This window comes from Protopterus annectens, chromosome 8.part0 (genome assembly GCF_019279795.1).
Source record: "Protopterus annectens isolate FY-2018-M chromosome 8.part0, PAN1.0, whole genome shotgun sequence".
In the NCBI taxonomy this organism is placed as follows: domain Eukaryota; kingdom Metazoa; phylum Chordata; order Ceratodontiformes; family Protopteridae; genus Protopterus; species Protopterus annectens.
Window position 1 is genome coordinate 1,233,468,820 of NC_056741.1, and position 21,726 is coordinate 1,233,490,545.

Sequence of the window (21,726 nt, forward strand, 5' to 3'; positions counted from 1 at the left end):
AGACTGTGGCAATGGGCGATCTCCTCTCATCGGTTTCTGGTAGCAACGCACATCCCTGGGAAAACCAACATTTTAGCGGACAGATTGAGCAGAGCTATTCTCATGCCTCACGAGTGGTCTCTCAAGCAATCTATAGTGGAGGAGATTTTTTCTGGAATGGGGTCGCCCATGTTGCGATCTTTTTGCTACTCCCCAAAACAGCAAATGCCCAGACTTCTTCTCTCTTCCCTCTGTCAGGCCATCCCCCCAGTGACGCTCTGACCCAGGATTGGCCCCAGGGACTTCTTTATGCCTTTCCTCCTTTTCCTCTGATCCCTCAAGTTATCCAGAAAGCTACCGTTTTGAGAGCCAAAATGATTCTCATTGCTCCTTATTGGCCTCGACAAATTTGGTTTCCGTTCCTCCATCGTCACCTTTTGGTGCAGCCGTGGCATCTGGACCCAGTGCCAGATCTTCTGGTTCACCAATCCGGTCATCTGCACCGGTCTATCCCTTCTCTCAACCTCTCAGCATGGTTGCTCCACTTCCTTCCTTAGCCAGGCTTCCTTTGATCTCTAACCCTGTTAGAGACATCATAGTAGCTTCTTTAAAATCCTCTACCAGGAGGATTTATACAAGCAAATGGAAACGTTTCTCTTATTGGGCTAAAGCCAAGAATATTGATCCCTTCACTGCCCCAGTTCAGGCAGTTTTGGACTTCTTAGCGGAGATTTTTCATGCAGGCTCCTCTTCTTCCACAGTTAGAGTTCAATTGGCTGCTATCTCGAACTTTCATGTCGGGATCGCAGATCACAATATTATGTCCCATAGGCTTTGTAGAGCCTTCTTGAAAGGAATTTTCCTGCTAAAGCCTCCAATTAGGAATCCTCCTCCTCAATGGGATCTAAATTTAGTGCTGACATCCTTGATTCTTCCCCCCTTCGAGCCAGCTGTTTCTTGCTCCCTAAAATTTCTTTCTTGGAAAACATTATTCCTAGTAGCTATTACATCGGCCAGGAGGGTGTCTGAACTTCATGCTCTATCGGTTCGACCCCCCTATTTGGTCTTTCACAAGGACAGAGTATCATTGAGAACTAATCCGACCTTTTTGCCTAAGGTCGCCTCAAAGATTAATTTGAATCAATCCATTGATCTCCCTGTATTTTTTCCAAACTATTCAAACAGATCGGAACAAAAACTACATTATCTTGATGTCCACCGCCAACTCAGATATTATTTGGACAGAACTAAACAATTTAGGAAATCCGATCAACTCTTTGTTTCCTATATGGATAACAAGAAAGGCCTTCCTGTCTCTAAAGTGACTTTATCTAGATGGCTTTCTTCTGTCATCTCTGAAATTTATCTGCTCAGGGGAAAACAGCTGTGCTCAAAACCTAAAGCACATTCAACTAGGAGCTTAGCTACTTCTACAGCCTTTCAAGCTAGACTTCCTTTAGACACTATTTGTGCAGCGGCCACTTGGGCCACTCCTCATAGTTTTGTTTCCCATTACAAATTGGACTTGGCCTCCAGGGACAGAGCCAGTTTTGGCTCTACAGTCCTCAAGAGTCTGTTCCATTGAGCCACCCAGGATAGAGGTGCTAGGGACGCGGTCCCATCAAGCAAGAATGAAGGCGAGATTGACAACTTAACATTAAGAAGTTATGTACCTACCATAACGTTCCATGTTAGTTGTCTTCTCTCGCCTTCTTTCTTGCGACCCTCCCTCCTTCCCCCAGGCCTGGACAGACCTTTCTACAAGGAATTATTATGCTGAAGACCATTCAGAGCTGGTCCTTCTTTCATCCTGTAGGCTTTCTTTTCTTTCTTTCTTCCTTTGGGAAGTTTTTATGCTTGGTGCTATTGCCCTTTGTCATCAAACGAGATCTGGGTACTTACTGCCTTGCATCATGGGATATGGGGCTGCCTCGAGCTGGTAAAAGTGACTCTCGAGCTTAGCAAGTGCCGAGTCGGAGCCGAGGATCGGCTCCGAACCCATCAAGCAAGAAAGAAGGCGAGAGAAGACAACTAACATGGAACGTTATGGTAGGTACATAACTTCTTATTCACTATCATTCCCCTCATTTGCATAGGATTGCCTGCTAATGCATAGTTACATGTCTCACACTGAGCTTCCCCCTTAGCAACCACTACTCACTGGCCATGTTGTCTTCTGCCTGCCATTGACTTGCTTGGCAGAATAGAGATTTTAGTTAGACTGTTTATTTTAGGTTTATTTTATTATTTTCTCCCCGATCCCATTTGCATGCCGCTGCCCTATGCTTAAATAGCCGAGATTAGCTGTACAAAATTAAAAGTTGATTTGTATTTTTTTTTTATGTTTGCAATGTCAATGGCCTTATACTTGGACTTTGGCATGCTTACTACATGATATGCAGCCTTTATTTGAAGCTGTCATAGCTCCGTTTTGGATTTTGCAGACGTACTCTGTCATTAACCGAGTACATTTCTGCAGTTAGCACTAGCCTTGCATGGGCTGTTGCAAGCTTCCTGGATTGCAAAATCACCTCATTTGCATGGATTTCACCTGCAAATGGGGTGATTTGCATACTGGGCTTAGTCCGTGCAAGATTAGTGCAGGAGCGCTCGTGCATGCCCCTGCAGGCTGTTCCTGGATCACACGGCAGACATATTGCCTGCTTGGGCTCCTGCACAGATCATGCACTCCGTGCAAGCATTTGAGAATCCCGGGCTTTGTTTTTGAAGGCAACTTGTTTTGCATTGTTTCCTTTAGGAATATGCTACATAATGTGCTTCTCTGTGGCAGTATCAAGATTGTTAACATGCTGGGATGTCCTATCTCCAGATTGTGCTTCAGTAGAAATTCAGAAACCATTTGGAATACAGTGGAGATTAACATTGATTTTAACTTGTACATTTAGGCTGGAGTAATTTGTAATGCAGCTTTTCATCATAAGAGGGAGAGGAGTTTTTCTTCCTTTCTTAACATTGTACTGTGAAGCCACAGCCATTAATGACAGTTTTGTCACTGGGGAATTGTACCTGTGTAGCTTACAAACTTGTTATTGTATTGTAGATTAAACTGTTCAGGAAAATTAAGCAGTAAATCTGTTGTGTGATTGTGTGCTGGAGTAGGAGGCAGCCAAATACTGTTTCCCTTCTCGGGCTTCTCTGGATTTGTTAAATTGGAGCTATTGAACTACATTCATTTATGCCTGGCCATGTGTCGGCCTGTGTTTTAATTTGCCATTATAGCTCTTTTTGTTCTAAAAATAACCCCCAAGGTCTTTTATCTTCTATTTCTACATGATCTATTGCTATAAAAGAAAATTGATGAAACTTAAGGCATTAAATAGAAATAAAATAATAGATTGAGATAGATTCATGTATAGTTATTTATATTCATTTTAATATGTGAAGATTTATATTCAAATTTAAACATTAATTTTATTCTAGTTTTTTAATTATTTAATATTTATTAAAATTTAATTCCATTATGAGGCTGATATACTTAAGTTATTGTTGTATATTATATATAAATATTTATTGTTATATTATTGATAGACAAAATTTACCATCTACTTCAAAATTCATTTAGAAAATTTGTAATATAATTTTATAATTTCTTATAATATTTTTATAATGATTTTAATATTAGGTTTATATGGTATTTTTTTAGAAAACACATTTTAACACATTCGTTTATATATATTTAAGAATTGATATAATATACTATAATAGTATATATAAAGAATGTTTTATGTAAACATCAGTTGTGTTTACAGTATGTAACAATTTAATGTGTATTGCTGCAATTTGGCTGTTTAGATTAATCTTGTTTCATTATTTTTAGCTTTATCGCACACACACACACACACATATATATATATATATATATATATATATATATATATATATATATATATATATATATATAGGCATGTGCAAAATTTAGTAATGTCATGTGTTTCCAGTTTTAGGAAGAATGTTTAGTATAAAAGGAAATGATGTTATCAGGTACGTTGTCTGAGGAAGTTTAATACCTATTAAATGAAAGCACTTACATTTGTGGATTTATCGTGGAATATAAGAATCTCTTTTATTGTTTTAATATATTTTTATGGTAAATTAAATTTTCTCCAGTTTGGTGGCTTTTCACTTGGCGTTCATATTTATAAGTTTAAAAAATAAGTTTTTGCCAGACAAGGCAATCTTTCTCTTACTGTGCATATATGAGGATGCCTGAGTTCCGTGTACTGACAAAGGCAATGTACTAGCATGTAAGAACGAGATATCTAGGATGCCACTTTTTTTTTTCACAACAATTTTATTGATTTTAATACATTCAAAATTGTAAACAATCGCATAAAATCATAGTAAAAACTGTAACCTGAAAACTTTAACATATATAAATTACATTATATAAATTACGTGTTTGATATAAACCAAACTAACAGAAATAAACCAATTAAAGTATTTACATAGACATCCATTAATATATTTACAATGTGTTATTGATATCTGATTATAATGCATATTGTCATTATGAAAGAAACTAATGTAATTTGTTATAGAGATTCGTTCTTCAACACGTTTTGCAAATTAACCCACAGTTGAAGATTGTATGTTTTTTTGGTTGTCCTTGAGCTAGGATGCCACTTTTGAGTGTGATTTATACCCAAGTTTGTTATTAGAATTCAATTAATATTTTATTAAGGACTACTTTAAGAGAATTGACACTGCATATTTTTTATACTTGGTAAATGCAGTTTCACAAGACATTCGCTGATAAGTCTGGCTTTATACATGGATTCCACTAGGGAGGGGTTGTGTAACTTCAAATAGTCTATTTAGTACTGATCAGTGTGCAGAATTATTTTGTACAAAGTTACTATTACACCAACAATAAAACCTAAATGTATCACTAGGCAAGGCAGCATTTCTGTTACTTTGAGTAGGTTGGGTCTAAACTTTAAATACTGACAAAATAAATGTACTGCTGTGCAAATTTGTATAAATGCATACTGCCATTCTTGAGAGTCAAATGTTTTCCTTTAGTGTGCTTTGTATCCCAGCTGTCTTTTCAGAATTACTTTTTTTTATATATATAATATGAACTGTTTTTAAAAGAACTGAGATGCTGTTCACACAAGTAGCAAGTGCAGTGTTTCAGAGGATTTTTAGTTTTACATTATTTCATTATAGCCATTTTCAGTTGATCTAGTTTCACCCTGCATTTTGAGAAGAAATGAAATATGTAAAGCATTTATGTACTTGGGTATCATTACACTGGGGGCCGGATTCCAAAAGACATGCTTTCAGTGTAAACTTCAGTGTAAGGGCTGTCTATACAGCAGGCTTACACTGGAGTAAGTCACTTACACCTAGAGCAAGTTTTATTGAGTCTGGCCCTAGAAGTCATCATTGTAGTCATCATCAACCCCCATCATTGTAGTCATCATCAACCCCTTTTTCCCCATTTTTTATATGGGGTCGGGGTGTTGCATCAACTTTCGCCATCTCTCTATTCATTGCCTTTTTCATACCTTCTGCAGTCATGCCTGACAGTTACAGCTCTTCCCTCACTCGCAACTTTATTTATCCATCCATCCTCCTCTTTGCTGGATGCCCCTGATTTATTTTAATTTCTTCCTTACTGTCACAAAGCTTCATCACCAGATTATCTTCTGCTTTCCTACACGTGCCCAACCACTGTAACCTGTTCTCTTTAACCTTTGATGCAATTGGAGCTACTCATGTCAACTTCTGTCTCACAGTATGCATCCTAAACGTTTTTCATCAGTGTTCTAGAATGATTGATTGTGCAGCTGTATTTCAGCCATATATTTGGTTGACTAGATAAAGGTTAATTGATGTTGGGCCACCTTCTGTACCTGAAATGAAGGTATTTGACTCCAACTTTGGCTTGCTAATCCTTTGTTCAACTTCTCTGTGGTTACTGAATAACCATATAAAGAGTTCTTGTATCCCTTTGAGAGAATGATATGGCCAGAATTTGGATTGCTTACTTCCACTTGGTTGTCTTCTTCCTTGTAGCTTTTTTCCTGTATTATCTTCTATCTAGAATCTGCATGACTTTATTGATCTTCCTTCCATTACAGCTGCTAACCTTGAAATATTAAAAAAAAAAAAAAAAAAAAAAAAAAAAGATAGTCTCCACAAAAAAGCCACACGCACATGCTTTTGTGATAATGGTTAAATAGGAAAACCTCATAAGCCAATATTTATTAGTAAATTTATTTTTGATATCTGTATATGAATGGAATTGCATGCATTTATTGTATAACTTAATTAGGTATTACTTCATCTTGTGGTATTTCTGTATTCATCATTTCATTCCCATGTATAGTATACCTCCTGTTCCACTACTGTTTTGTGTACTGCATGCCATACGTACTGCCTCTGTATGGTTTTGTTTAGACTTTGTAGTCCTGCTTTTGTTTATCTGTGCTTGCTGTGTGTACTCTGGTCATGGTTGAAAAGGGTCAACACATCAGCCCACCTACCCAGTAAACAAATAGCAAGTAATAAATGTGTAACAATTCTTTTGAGATGAAAAATGGTCCTTGTTTTTAACATTTCATATTGTCCTCATAGTACTTCTCAAAGTGTTACAGTTGTCTTCCTATTATGAAACATTAGTGTTGTAGATGTAGCAGCTTGTCCTGTTGAGGGTGGAAGAAAATATGGGCAGATGGTATAGAGTGAAATATGTGATGTTATGTAGTCCAATCTCGCCTACATTCTTATCTGTGGTTCGGAGCCGAATGTCTGCTCCGACTCGGCCAAACTTTTCTAGCTCGAAGTCTTTCTATTGGCTGGGCTAAGATGGTATCCCATGCTGCATTGCTCTCTATCCCCAGATTTCGTTTGCCGCTCGTGTAGCTCGGACATGGTCTCGCTCTTGGCTGTGGCTAAGTACCCTTTTTTCTTCCTATCAGAGAAATTTGTTGCAAACAAAAAGCTATTTTAATAGCTATTGTATATTCTTGTCTTGTAAATAAATTGTGTTTTGGATCGTTTTTTTTGTGGTATCCCACTAGCTGTTTCCAACGGGCTAGGCCCATTTCAGTTAGAGGACCTAGTCTGTCCTTGCTTCCTTTGTGTTTTTTAAGTTTACCGGGACTAAGTACCGTTTAAATTAGAGGTATTAGTCCTTTCTCCCTTGTGTTTGTCTGAGGATCGTTTAACTTGGAGATCTTGTGGTAGTTGTGTGTTGTAGTTTTTTTCCTGCCTTGTGACTGTTTGACCGTTGGTCCTTTTATTCAGGGTTTGATTTTCTTGGTGCTTTATTAGCTGTTGGTTAATTATGTCCAAAGATCCTAAGGAGCACAAGCCCTCGGGCTTCAAGAAGTGCTATAGGTGCAGTTACAAAATGTCCATTACCGATGGACACTCCTGTGTATATTGTCTGGGAGCGATTCCTCTCCAGGAGTCGTGCAGCTTCTGTCATGCTTTTAGTCCGAGAGTTCTTTAGGAAAGGAAGAATAAATTGATTTTGAAGGGACTTCTGAAACCCTCCTTCGAGGAGGGTCTGGAGAGTGCTTCCAGCTCTAAGGTTAAAACTTTTAAATCAAAAAAGAGATCTCCGGCTCCATCAGTCTCCTCGGAGCCAACAGAGAAAATAGCAAAGTCTGCTTTGACATCCTCAGCTCCATTGTCTTCGGGGCCGCAGGAAGTGTCAGTTGTCATGGAACCTGCTTCGGCTCCAGTTTTCTTGGTACCTGTTGGGAGCCGATCGCCTCGTGTTAGGCCATTATCCCCTCCTCGCAGGTCTCGATCTCCTTCTCTATCCTCTAAATCCTCCAGGACTTTATTAGATGTGGATGTCAATAGAGTGGTGCAGAGACTCCTTCAGTCACCGGTTCTGGCAAAATTGTTCTCAGCTCCGACCCAGTCGCCAGCAGAGCCAGTCCCTCAACCTGCTTTGATACTTCCTCCGCCGAGCACACCTTAGCTTTCTGAGCAGGAGTGCTCGGCTCCGCGTGATGTCCCCCCTCCTGACTTATCTGTGCCGATGTCGGCTCCGAACCCGTCGGCGCCATCCACGGGGTTCAGGATTCTTCGGTCGGACCCGAGGGAGAGGCTTCAGGACACCTCTCGGCTCCTAGTCTCCCTCTCGGTGCTTCGGTGCGGGGAAGTTCGACTCCTGTCGTGGCTTCGGAGGCTGGTTGTTCTTCGTATTCAGTGGGACCAGCCTTCGAGGCCATGCAGAGCGCGCTGGCCAGGTCGTCAGCGGCATCATGCGGGTCGGTCATTCTGTCCCCTACTACACCGGTGCAGGTCTCTGATCACCTTCTCTCTCTAGACAGCGGAGCCCAAAGGGTACAAGGTACCCCCATGAGTGGTCCCCACATTTCTGAGGGCCCCTCAGAGTTTTTGCCTGAGGAGCCACCCAGAAAGAAGACGTGCAGGAGGAAGCACATAGATTCCCAGGATGAGTCTCTCACAGCAGACATCGACCTTGAGGAATCTGAGGGTTCCCCCAAGTCATCCCGAGGATGTTTCTTTCTCTGACATCCTAGACACTTTGAAGCAAAGAGGTGACTGGCTATCCAAAGCCCCCTCCGAGGAGGAGTCTTTCTTCCTGAAGGCCTTTGGTGCTCAGCCCTCCGCCTCCTGGGTGTCTCCACCCTTCGAGCTTCTGGATTTGGTTTGTCGAAGGGTGTGGGAAACCCCTGACTTTGTGGAACCAGTCCCCAGGAGACCCAATAAATTTTTGTCTGCTCCTCCTGATAAGAAATTTCTGTCCAAGGGAGTCCCTGTGGATGTTATGGTGGTGGCAGCTGCCACTCAGAAGGAATTAGCCAAGACTTCTTCCACCGTCCATCCTCCTAACAAGGAGTCTAGGACTATGGACCGGTACGGGAAGCATACCTTTTCATCAGCGACTTTTACCTTACGGTCATTCAATTATTTATCACACTTTACATGGCTCCAGAGAGATCTCCTCAAGGAGCTTGGAGATACTCTCACGGGTAATGTGTCTGAGGCGGTGGCTCAGACGGTCAACGCTCAGTTGTCTACCCTCAATTCCAATGCAAACTCCTCCATTAAGCTAATCCCCTACGCAGCCGAAGGAGAGAGTAGGGCAGCAAGTTCAGGAATTGCTCTTAGGAGGCAGGCCTGGATGCGCCTTTGAAATTTCGAGGAGGCCTTCAAGTCTTCATTCACCGATGCCTCTTTTGATGGTTCCTCTTTGTTCAGAACCATGGTGAAAGACACTCTCACCAGGTGCGAGCAGGAGGGAAAAACTCTGTCTGCCGTAGGAGTCCATTTTTCCCTTCCCTCTAGGCCTTATCCCAAGGCCCAGATGAGGTGGCAAAATGTGGTTTAAGAAATCACAGAGGTTTTTTCCCAGTGCACAAGGTGAGCCCCCCTCCAGAGGCAGGGGAGGGGGGTGGTTATTCAGGGAGACGCCGCCCTATGGGCAGAGGAGGCCCCCGCAGCTTGGGAGTCCGCAATTCCTTTCGTGGTTCTCCCTACCGCCACTCCTGATGGGAGGCCCGGCTGTGCGTTTCCGGAGCCAGTCGGGGGTCAAATCTCATTATACCCGGAGGCCTGGCAAGACATCACCCAGGACCAATGGGTTCTACGAATAATTTCCGGAGGATATGTCATTCCCTTCTCATCAAATCCCCCTTCAATCAAGAAAATCCTGGATGTCCCTCCCAGTCAAAGGGATTACGGATCTTCAGAAGTTTCAAAGCTGCTAGAAAAAGGAGCCATCCAACATGTTCCCTCAGACCAGATCGGATTAGGGACTTACTCCAGATCTTTTTTGGTGCCGAAAAGGGCATGGGACCTGAGACCCATATTGGATCTCAGTCAATTGAACACCCATGTGCACAAGTCCAAGTTCAGAATGGTCACATTACAGTCTATTCTCCCATTGTTAGGAAAAGAAGTGTGGATGTGCTCCATTGACCTCAAGGATGCTTACTACCACATAAAGATGGACAGGGCATCCAGAAGTCACCTACGCTTCCGGCTGGGAGCCAGTCATTTTCAGTTTCGAGCCCTGCCCTTTGGTCTCACCACAGCCCCCAGGGTGTTTACCAAATGCATGGCAGTGGTGACTGCTCACCTGAGATGTCAGGGATTCCAAGTGCTTCCATATCTGGATGACTGGCTCCTTACTGCCACCACCAGGCATCTACTACTTCAGACCAGGGATGCTACTATCAACCTATGTCAACAGTTGGGCATCACATTGAACTGGGAAAAATCTGCCTTGTTGCCCTCACAGCGTGTCACTTTTATAGGTGCCGAACTAGACACCATCCTCATATGGACATTTCTACCACAGGAAAGAATCCTACAACAACAAGTTCATGCCTTGCTCCCTCTGAGAAGGGCGAAGGCAAGATGGGTCCTCCAACAGTTGGGGACAATGGCTACTACGATTGTTAGTCCCTCTGGCAAGGTTACATATGAGGCTCCTTCAGTGGCTACTCTTTGCCCAGTGGTCTCTTCAACGTCTTCCATTTTCTCATCCTATTCTCCTCACAGACAGGTGCAAACAGGATCTCCGTTGGTGGCTTTGCACCGAAAACCTGAATGTGGGAAAGCCCTTCGTTCCTGCGCCCCCAGTTGCCACGGTGACCATGGATGCCTTCCAGATGTGGTGGGGGGGCTTTATCTAGGCAGGACAGTCCAAGGCACATGGCAAGAGCACGAGACGCATCTGCATATCAATGTCCTGGAGATGAGAGCTGTGCTACTAGCGTTGCAAGCACTCCAGATTTTTCTTCCTCTCGGGACTATTGCAATCCACTCAGACAATATGTCAGTGGTGTGGTATCTGAAGAATCAGGGAGGAACCAAGTCATATCCCTTTTGCAGAGAGGCCATGCGAGTGTGGCAGTGGGCAGTGTCTTCCCAACGTTTTCTGGTGGCAACGCACATTCCGGGGAAGTCCAATGTGATCGCAGACAGGCTAAGGAGAGCTATTCTGATGCCTTACGAGTGGTCCCTGAACTGTTGCGGAACAGATCTTCCGCAGGTGGGGTCAGCCTTTGCTGCGACCTTTTTGCCAGCCCCCTCAATGCCAAATGCAGCAGCTACTTCACGTTGATCCCCCCCCCCCCGGGGGGAGTCACCCAGGGACACTCTAGTCCACGATTGGCCCTCCGGTCTACTATATGCCTTCCCTCTGGTCCCCTTGCTGTCAAAGGTTATTCAGAAAGCGCAGTCCTTGGGAAGCAGAATGATTCTGATTGCCCCACACTGGCCTCGTCATATTTGGTTCCCCTTTCTCCATCCCTACCTTATGGATGCTCCTTGGATTCTGGACCCACAACCAGACTTACTGACACACATGTCAGGGCAGCTCCATCCCTCTGTTCGGACCCTCCGGTTGACAGCCTGGCTACTCCACTTCCGTCATTAGTTAGGCTGCATCAGTTTTCGCCAGAGGTGGTTCATATTTTATCTTCCTCTCTTAAGCCCTTTACCAGGAAGATTTATTACAGCAAATGGAAGAGGTTTTCAATCTGGGCACATGCCAAAAAGATTGACCCTTACACAGCTCCAATTTCATCTGTATTGGAGTTCTTGTCTATGCTTTTTAACCAGGGTTCAGCGGCCGCAACCATTAAAGTCCAATTGGCGGTGATCTCTATCTTTCATGTCGCAGACGAGCCTAGCCTGATGGCACATAGACTCTGTAAGGCTTTCTTGAAGGGCATGTTGTTGCTACGCCCTCTGGTATCGGAACCTGTTATGCCTTGGGACTTAAACTTTGTTCTACAGGGTCTTACTTCACCCCCCTTTGAGCCTGCAGCCACTTGCTATTTAAAATTCTTAACTTGGAAGATTGTCTTTTTAGTAGCCATCACATCAGCCAGACGCGTTTCGGAGTTTCAAGCTTTATCAATCAAAACCCCCTTATTTGATTTTTCATAAAGACCGGGTTTTTCTCAGACCGAACCCCTCTTTTCTTCCCAAAGTGGCGTCAGTCAGTAACCTTAACCAATCTATTGAATTGCCAGTGTTTTTCCCCAGTTCTCAAATGAGGCATAATTCAAATTTCATCAATTGGATGTGCATAGACAATTACATTTTTATTTGCACAGAACGAAAGACCTCAGAAAATCTGAGAAGTTGTTTGTTTCCATTTCGGAAAACAGAATTGAGTCTCCTGTCTCCAAAGTCACGTTGTCCAGGTGGATTTCCAGTTGTATTTCTTTCATTTATTCCTCAGGGGGTAGAGATTTACCGTTCCGAGTGAAGGCTCACTCTACTCGGTCTGTATCTACATCTACAGCTTTTCAGGCAAGATTGTCTATGGATGATATTTGTGCTGCAGCTACTTGGGCATCTCCTCACACCTTTGTTACTCATTACAAGTTGGATGTGGTGTCTAGGGGCAGGTCTTCCTTTGGTTCCACAGTGCTCAGGAGTATTTTCCACTGAGCCTCCCAGGATTTAGGTGCTAGGGATGCTGTCCCAAGGGTAAGAATTTAGGCAAGATTGGACTACATAGCATCAAGAAGTTATGTACTCACCATAACGTTCGATGTATGTAGTCCATCTCGCCTCACATTTTTACTTACCCCCCCCTTCCCCCGTCCGGGAGGATCTGGAGGTTAGGTCTGGTTTCAGAGCTCCCTTCATTCTTGGTTTGTTCTTCCTTTCTTGAGGTGTTGTTATGCCTGGAGAATGAGTGCTGGTGCTCGCAGCAAACTAGATCTGGGGATAGAGAGCAGTGCAGCATGGGATACCATCTTAACCCAGCCAATAGAAAGACTTCGAGCTAGCAAAGTTTGGCCAAGTTGGAGCCGACATTTGGCTCCGAACCACAGGTAAGAATGTGAGGTGAGATGAACTACATGCATCAAACGTTATGGGGAGTACATAACTTCTTGTTTACTTCACTTTTCTTGTGTACACTGAACGTTCATTTCCCCATTCCCCACTGGCTGAAGTTCTGCCTGTAGAGTGTTTCTCATTATTGCTAGGTTGTCATTCTCTGATAAATTCACAGAAGTAGCATAACTTTCCTTAATACCGTCCTGTTATATTTTCCCAAACCTTGAATGTGGAATGGTACTGTCACAGCTTGTTTTATAGTCGAGTCTCAGTAGTTTGAAATGTTATTTTAGTCTGGATAACATGCACCCCCTTTCTCTTTAGTCATATTACTCTTGTTTCTAGGGGTGCAGAGCCATGTGGATGATGAATATAAATGGGCTGGAGTTGAGGATCCCAAGATCATGATCACTACTTCAAGAGACCCTAGTTCCAGGCTGAAGATGTTTGCCAAGGTGAGAACTAATTTAGGTTGGATGTTTGAACTATGTCTCTTCTTTTATTTTTTTTCAGGATATTTTTTTTTTGTTGTTGCGTGGTAGCTTCACTTCACAAAGTAGGATGGACAGTAGTATCTAGTTTTTGAGATGCGCATATTCTTGTTAACTTTAGTTAAGTGTAGCATGGAGCTGAAGCAAGTGTTTTGTCATAACTTTTGAGATGCTTGATGGGGTTAAAAAGAGAGCAGTATTAATAGATTGTATTTCATACATATAATGTATAAGAAGTGAATAGCTGCAGCAAATCTGTTAAATGAAAAGCAAGCTTCAAGCATATTGCTTCTAACAACTTTGAAAATAACTAATTTAACTGAGGCAGGTAGTATCTGACAAATGTTAATTAATACTTCTAGGATGGTGGTTGTGGTTTAAGGATACTGGAAAGGAATTAAATAGTCACAAGTACTGAATATATTGCATTAAATGACAAAGGCCAGTAATAGGTTTAAAAAACTAACAAGATTCTTAGCACTTTGGTAAAACCTTCTAGAGCAGTGGTGCACAGCCTTTTTGTGGGGAGGGCCACTACATGAATTCTTAATTCATCTACGGGCCACCTCAAAACATAATGTTGTTACGAGTTAACAATAAGTATAGGTGACTGGCATTTTAACTTGAGACACCAGTCATGAAATTGCCTGTCCTCTACATCAACTTTGCATTTAACTTTATTCTGGCTTGCAGTCATGACTTATTACAAACTCTTGCAGAAAGTTACTACTGTTTATGACTGTAAGTTGTAAACAAGAAAGAATGGTTACTTCCGTGGCTAAAATTAGAAGTTTATGCAATTTCAGTCAATTAGGTAAGTAAGCACGTGCTGGAAAGTTTGCATGACTGGAGTAAAACATAGTATTTTTTCACTTTTTTTTTTAATTTTTGGGTTACTCTGGGGGCTGGATGACATTGCGTGGAGGGCCAGATTTGGCCCCCGGGCTGGGCGTTGTGCACCACTGTAATAGACGGTATGAGGGAAGGCTTGCTCCAGTTCTTGTTGTTTTTCGAGTTTACTTTTGTCTGAAATAAATACAGTGAGGTTTTAAGTTATTAATGGCCTTTGCAGTAATGGTGGTGAGTTCAAAAAGATTAGGTAGCATGTTTGTTTCACATCTTAGTCTATGAGAAAAGATCTTCACAAAAACAATTTATACATGTACAGAAATACAGCAAAACATACTGACACAAACTCTAGTAAAATGGACTGTGGCAAGAAACCATAAGGAGTGGCCTCAAAAATGTCAGCTGCTTTTTAAGTACAAAATGCAAACTAAATATTTGGCAGATACACTTGGATGAAGCAAACGTCAAGATTCATTCTTTGGCTCCGATTAATGTTTGCTTACCTGCTTAACCTATTTCAGAATCAGTCTCAACATTCATTGGGTACAATGCAATGAAACTTATTCTGTGTGGGTGCCAGCCCCTGTTAAGAGTAGACATGCTCGCACACACCTTTGAATAGTTTAGAGGGCTGCAAATTCATCAGTAGCACATAAGCATGATGTTCTTCATGTTTCACTGTTGCAGTCATTACATTTGGGTAATCTGCTGGCAGGTTGCCCTCAGTCGGCCTGATTAACAAAGTCTTGGGTCCTGCGTCGGATGCTGTCCCTTCTTCCATGACGTCAGGTCGTCAGTGGTGTAAAACATGCAGCCGACGCCATTACATCGGTCTTTCTTGCCGCGCGGTGCTCAAAGCAGAAGCAGTTCACAAGTGCCGGTCGCCCGACTCCTGAAATTTTCGTTTTCGAGTTTCAGAACCGAAGTCTTCAACTAAAAAGCTAAGTACCCCATTGGGGAAACTTTTTCTTGCTCCTTACCGATGTCAGTAAAAGTTAATAATTGCATTACTTTTGGGAAGAAGGTCACACTGAAAAAACAATCAGAAAAAAACTAAATGAAAAACTCCAGCCAAGCTAGAACTTCCAATGAGTGACCTCCCAAACCTCCTGTAACAGAGGCAAGTGGGTTATATGCAAATGACCCTTATGAACATCAGGTGTTTCAGCTATATGGCGATTCTGATTGCCCATGACTTTTACATTTGAAGCCATTTTAATGGACAATATCAGGCCAATAAAGCCAAACCCCACTAGCTATGGATATGCATATTTCAGCCTTATGACCTCATCAGCATAGCATAAGCCGAGTGTTTGACTAAGCATAAGAAACACAGGGTTGTTATAGCCAGCTGATGTCCATTATCATTAGGGTGACTGCAAAATATCCCAAATAAATTAAAAACAGACTGCAAAATATCCCAAATAAATTAAAAACATGTGCCTCTGTTACAGGAGGTTTTGGAGGTCACTCATTGGAAGTTCTAGTCTGGCTGGAGTTTTCATTTAGATTTTTCTGATTGTTTTTTCAGTGTGACCTTCTAACTCTTTGTTTTTAATTTGTTATTTGGGATATTTTGCAGTCACCCTAATGATAATGGACATCAACCAAACTCTGCACCCTCAGCTCCAAACTTTGAATCTTGCAGCTTGGCTAATCGCTTAAATTCCCCCTTAGCATCCCTCAGCAGACCTGTGATGGATGTCATTTTGGAGGTGTGAAGACCTAGTACTAGAAAATCTTATGCTGACAAATGGAAAAGATTCTGTGCCTGGAATCAATTTCAAGGGATGAGCACAGCAGTGCCCAATTTACCTTAGATTTTGCAATACTTAACTGATATGCTTCACAAGGGCCTGTCTTTTTCTTCCATAAAAATCCATGCTTCAGCCATTTCAGCTCATTACAGCACAGAACCCTCCCTCTTCTCTCATCCTCTGCTAAAGCAGCATCTCAGAGGGGCCAAAAACTTGAGGCCACCCGGGAGAGCTCCAGCCCCTGCCTGGGACCTTAACTTTGTATTGGAAAAACTCACTCTACCTCCTTTCGAGCCAGCTGCTACTGCAGACTTAAAATTTATTTCCTGGAAAACAGCTTTCCTTTTAGCAATCACTTCGGCTAGAAGGATTTCTGAATTACAGGTCCTTATTGGCAGTGGAGCCTTTCATCATCTTCCATGCGGACAGGGTGTCACTCAGGACCAATCCATCCTTCATGCCCAAGGTGGTATCCAGTGTGGCTCTTAATCAGTCAATTTATTTGCCAACTTTCTTTCCCAATCCACAGAACAAGGGGGAGCGGATTCTGCATTCATTGGATGTACACAGACAACTTAGATTTTACTTGGACAAGACTAAATCTCGAAGAAAATCTGAACAACTGCTGGTAGCATTTGCTGCAGGGGTAGAGGGAAAGGCTGTTTCAAAGCAAACCATTTCCAAATGGATAAGCCATTGTATTCATTTCTGCTACAAGCACCATGGAAAACCTATCCCCCAGGGGATCAGATCCCACTCCACCAGGGCTGCATCTACATCTGCAGCCTTTCTCAGAGGTGTTCATACCAGGGATATTCTAGAAGCTGCTACCTGGAGTTCAGTTCATACTTTCACCAAGCGTTATCATTTACCAGTCTTTTCTAAATCCAGAGCTGGCTTTGCCACTGATGTTTTGCAGGGCCTTATAGCCGGTCCTAATGCTGTATAAATCCATCCTTCCAACTATAGCTTTGGGAATCTATCCAAATGTAATGACTGCAACAGTGAAATACGAAGAACATAGTACAGTTGTGTACACTTACCATAAATGTAGATGTTAGAGTGTATTCACTGTTGCAGTCCTGGTTACCCTCCCTCCATCCCCCTGTTTTTTTTTTCTTACTATGCCTCTCCTTTCTTTACTACACTTAAAAGCCTTTTTGGTGTATTTTCTTTCGTTTGGAGGTATATTGTGTTTTAAATTATTTATATATTTTGCTCCTCATTTGGGGGGCACCTGACATCTAGGGCAAGAAAAACTGATGTAATGGCATCGGCTGCATGTTTTATACCCCTAACGACCTGACGTCATGGAAGAAGGGACATCATCCGACGCAGGACCCAAGACTTTGTTAATCAGGCCGACTGAGGGCAATTTGCCAGCAGATTACCCAAATGTAATGACTACAGCAGTGAATACACTCGAACATCTACATTTATGGGAAGTGTACACAACTGTACTTTTTTGGGATTTGAAATGTAACTGAAGCATACAAGGAGAAAAAAAAGTGCAGGCAACTTTATACAGAAGACACCACAGCCAAGAATTGGAATACCCAATCACTGTGGGGGGCAGCAGAGTTAACCTCCATGTTGTACAGGCTGCAAATTGTGTACGTTTAAAGTATTTCAAGGAAGGTGCAAATCCCTCAGACTTTTGTATGGCATTTCATCAGCAACAGAGGTATTCTTTAAATAAAAAAAAAAAAAAACTGACTAGGTAACTGGGGCTTAGCAAGTGTTATAATTTATGATCAGTCCATTTGGTGTCAATACATAAGAACAGCATGACAAAAGACATAACAGCTGCTAAGATGATTAAGGCAGCATAATTTCAATTCAACCAAAGGTAAATCCACAGTTTCTCTGCCTGACTTTCTAATATTTTTTGGAAAGCTGTGAAACTGCACATTTTTGGTAAGCTTTTGAAGATGATTGAAGTTGTTTCAGGACTGATGCGTAGGAATGATAAAGAGCAAGTATAAGAACACATTTGATATAGTGAAAATGAGTAAGAGTGTGGCACCCTAAATTTGCTTCAAAAAAGTCGAGCTTATTAAAAAATAATTTGTAAGAATGGATTACAGAAAAGAATTATTGCCCGTTTGGTTTTTCATGGTCTTTGTGATGAGACCAATATACTTGTCAGTGATACTTTCTGCTTTTTAGAGAGTATTGGCCTCACTCAGGTGGTTACCACTTCTGTTTTTTTAAATGTAGTTATTTATTGGACTTGGTAATCTAGTTGAATTTGATGACTATTGACTTTGTGATGGAACTAGTCTGTTGGTCTGACCCTCACTTGCTGCACTTCATATTAGGGGTCCCACCTGTTTTGCCACCCAGTATAAAGCTGGTCCAGTGCATAGCCTTTGGAAACATTAATAGTGGCACTTCAATTCCTGTATTGAATCAGTTCTTAGAAGGGGGTTCATGCATCTTATCTAGATTTACTGTTAACTGCCTGTAATGTAGTGTAGTCATGACAGGTGTTTTGGATTATTTTACCCAGTTTGGGTGTGTCCCAGGTCTGCTAGCTGACACAGAATGTCATTTGACCATAAGTCCTTCATGTTATGGACAAAAGATGGATGTTTGAGTAGAGACAATAAGGTACTGGCTTCCTACATGAAAAAAATATTGGGATGCACATTATTCAACGTACCATGCAGGAGTGTCATGTAAAATGGTACCCTTTTTATTAAGTGAGATTTCTGCTATATTATACTAGCTGGATGCACTTTTTAAGTGGTGGGCAATCAGTGCAGCACCTTTTGTTTCTTCACTCAAGATTTTACTCATTATGAAGTGCATGCTTTATAGATAAGATTGCTGAGATGGTCCTTCCCCTTAAGTTCACTCATGGAGTGTTGCGTTGTGCCTGATTTGAGTGGCTTGGACTTTCACTGAACTAAGTATAGATATTTTGATTTTTGGTATGGTCATGAGCATGATTTTATGTATGTAGGCAACATACTGTGTTTTTTATCCTTTTACAACATTGATAATATCTTCTGCCAAATCACTGAGGCTAGTTATTTTCTAAATTATTAATCTTTTGTTGAGGACATATGTTTTCCATTGTTAATAAAATAGGCTGTTTTAACCCCAGTCATCAAAAATTGCTTTAGCTAGACTCGCAGGAAAATTACTAACATACTTCTAACCTTCCTTTTAAAAGTAACGCTATTGATAAGATAGTACATGTAAAACATGTATTTCTACTTAATTTATGGTATTAATTTATATAAGAATAGTTTTAAGTATAGGTTCATTACTGAGATTACCTTTATTTGAGTGGCTAATAACTTGTGCGTGGTGAGAGATCAGGGGGTTATATTTTGTCTTGGTGCTCCTTGATCTTGCAGCAGCACTTGACTGTGTGGACCTTGGGATTATGTTGGAGCTCCTGCAGTCTCATCTTGCACTGACTTGGCACCCTTCTCCGGTGGTTTGCCTCTCTAAATGTACTCACTGTTTTCCAAGGTTAATTCCTCTGACTGTGCCAGATTGTATGACCACTGGTCTTTGTTTTTGTGCCCCTTTAGTCAATTAAGTGCCATCCAGTGAAGGGTGTAGTCAGAGCCATCTTAAAAAAGTAATATATCCAGTATTGTTTACAAAGTAAAGGAGCAGCAACGTTGTAATGCATTCAGCATAGGACAGGTATTAAGTAGCTGCCCTGTTTATGATCTTGTCAGTATACGCACCATAAACTAAAGTTAAATCCAGTAAGACAGAGGTAGTGCTTTTGCATGCTACCATCTGTATGTCCGGTTTTCCTTTCCTTTCCCCTTTTACAGAGTATGGGTTAATACATTGGAGTCTGTCCAGAATATGTCATACAAGTGTGTTTTATCAAGATGGCTTATGCACTTTTCCTTGCTCTTACTAAGTCATGCTGAAGAGGATCTGCAGTTAGTCCACTTAGCCGAACTTTGGTATAAGAATTTAGCGTGTTCAAGCTGTACTTCCCAGAAGATTCTTTATTTTGTTGGTTGAGAGGGTTACTGTTCAAAGGAAAAGAACTACTAACAAAAATATGAATTGTATATTATTTGTAAACATATCTTATAGTAACAGTGACTACTTTTTAATTGGTATATATATTTGAGATCCAGCTTTTTTGTCAGTTATACCAGCTGTACCTGCTTTATTGTAGGAAGGACAGCATCATGCGTAGGTAGTACAGAAAAAAACAAGCTTTTCATAAGAGACTTTTATAATACAGATAACAGTAATAGAATATTGCAGACTTCATAGGGTTACTATAAAATCCATCTGCTGTAAGGCTACTGTATAAAACATTTATGTAATGGTCTTATATGTTGCTTTGTCTTATACCAGCTTATGTCAGCAAAGGTTTTCTTGTATTTTAAATGTGGCAGTTATGCTTTGGGATGAAATTTAAATGGCATCTGATAAAGTGCTTTTTATTTGCAGCATTTATAACACAGGTGCAAGTACATGATTTCATCTCATCATGTGCTTGATTTAGCATACACCTTTATTGTTTGCACTTAAAGCAAAATCAGTTGTTGCGTCTTTCGGCTTTTCCCGGTTAGGGGTCGCCACAGCGGAACTCCGGTCCGCTAATGATTGGTAGTTGATTTTTACGTGCAGAGTTACCAGCCCTGACGCACAACCTTCACCGAAGGTATGCCCATTCACGCATGTCTCCACGCAGAAGATGCTCAAGCTGAGAATCGAACCGGACAGCTGTGAGGCGACAACGCTACTGCAGCACCACCACCAAAATCAGTAACACTGAATATTGCCAGTGATATGTTTCAGCTATTTGTTTCTTAGGTACTTTACTGTTGTACATTTTTGCATGGTTGCCGGAACTGTAGAGTGAGGGGGAGTAAGTGCCCCCCCCCCCCCACACACACACACACACACTTTTTTACAGGACTGTCTTGTCTAGCCCCCATGGGAGAACAAAACCAAAACTCTACGGTGGTGGCGCCTTTAAAGGAGAACATTGGTATTCTGTTCAGAAGTGCTCAACATTTCTGCACTTTATGTCCCCATTTTCTGAGCCTCTTAAAATCAACTAATCATGCAGCATTTTGAAACTGTTAATCCAGATGTTTTACAGGGAAAGTAGTGAGCCTTACTGTACTGTAATGGCTTCACTTTGGAAAACCAAGTCTCGAGCTGTGCAAAAGCTTGCTGTAGTCTCTGAAATGCTGATGTCAGGACTGCAGTAAACTATTTGTACTTGGCTTGATGTTCCCTCCCAAACTGACATCAGCGCTACTCTATTTGCATTCTAAAGAGAAAATGCATTGATACTCCCATTTTGTGATGTCAGTGCTCATTTGTCCTTCCTATGCCTCTCCATGCAGTGTGGAACAATTTTGTATGCTAGTGTTGCCTGCAGTGTGTTTCTCATTGTTGGACGTTCATATACTTGCTTTTGCTCTCCTCTTTGCAAAAAGGTAAACATTACTTTTATTATTAGAGGTCTTGAGGTCTTGCCCTTACATTCATTATTCTGTACGTTTGTACCCAAACAATTCCAGTAAATCCGGTAGTTAACTTTTTGCAACTCTTCTTTGTGGACTGTGGTTGGCCACAGTCAAAACTTAATTGAGCAGGAAATGAGTGAAGCCTTCAGTGTGAGGATTGCAAGTAGCTTATACCCTTACAAAAGTCATTGGTGTATTGTTAAGAGGTTGGTTATTTCTGGAATACAGCAACATTTATTTTACAAACAAGTGAGTGGTTGCCTAAAGAAGACTGCCCCAAATAAAGGGCTAATTACAGTATTTATATTATGTTGGCAGTCCTCTTTAGGCAACCGTTCACCCATTTGGAGTCTTTTG

General features: G+C 41.5%; 1 protein-coding gene across 1 annotated transcript in view; it reads left to right on the forward strand.

The window, feature by feature from the left end:
* Positions 1 to 21,726, forward strand: part of IMP4 (IMP U3 small nucleolar ribonucleoprotein 4) — a 267,706-nt gene that overhangs the window by 98,997 nt on the left and 146,983 nt on the right. The window contains exon 4 of the mRNA XM_044080730.1: positions 13,144 to 13,253. Coding sequence (XP_043936665.1) covers positions 13,144 to 13,253 — 110 coding nt within the window. The remainder of the gene's footprint in view (positions 1 to 13,143; positions 13,254 to 21,726) is intronic.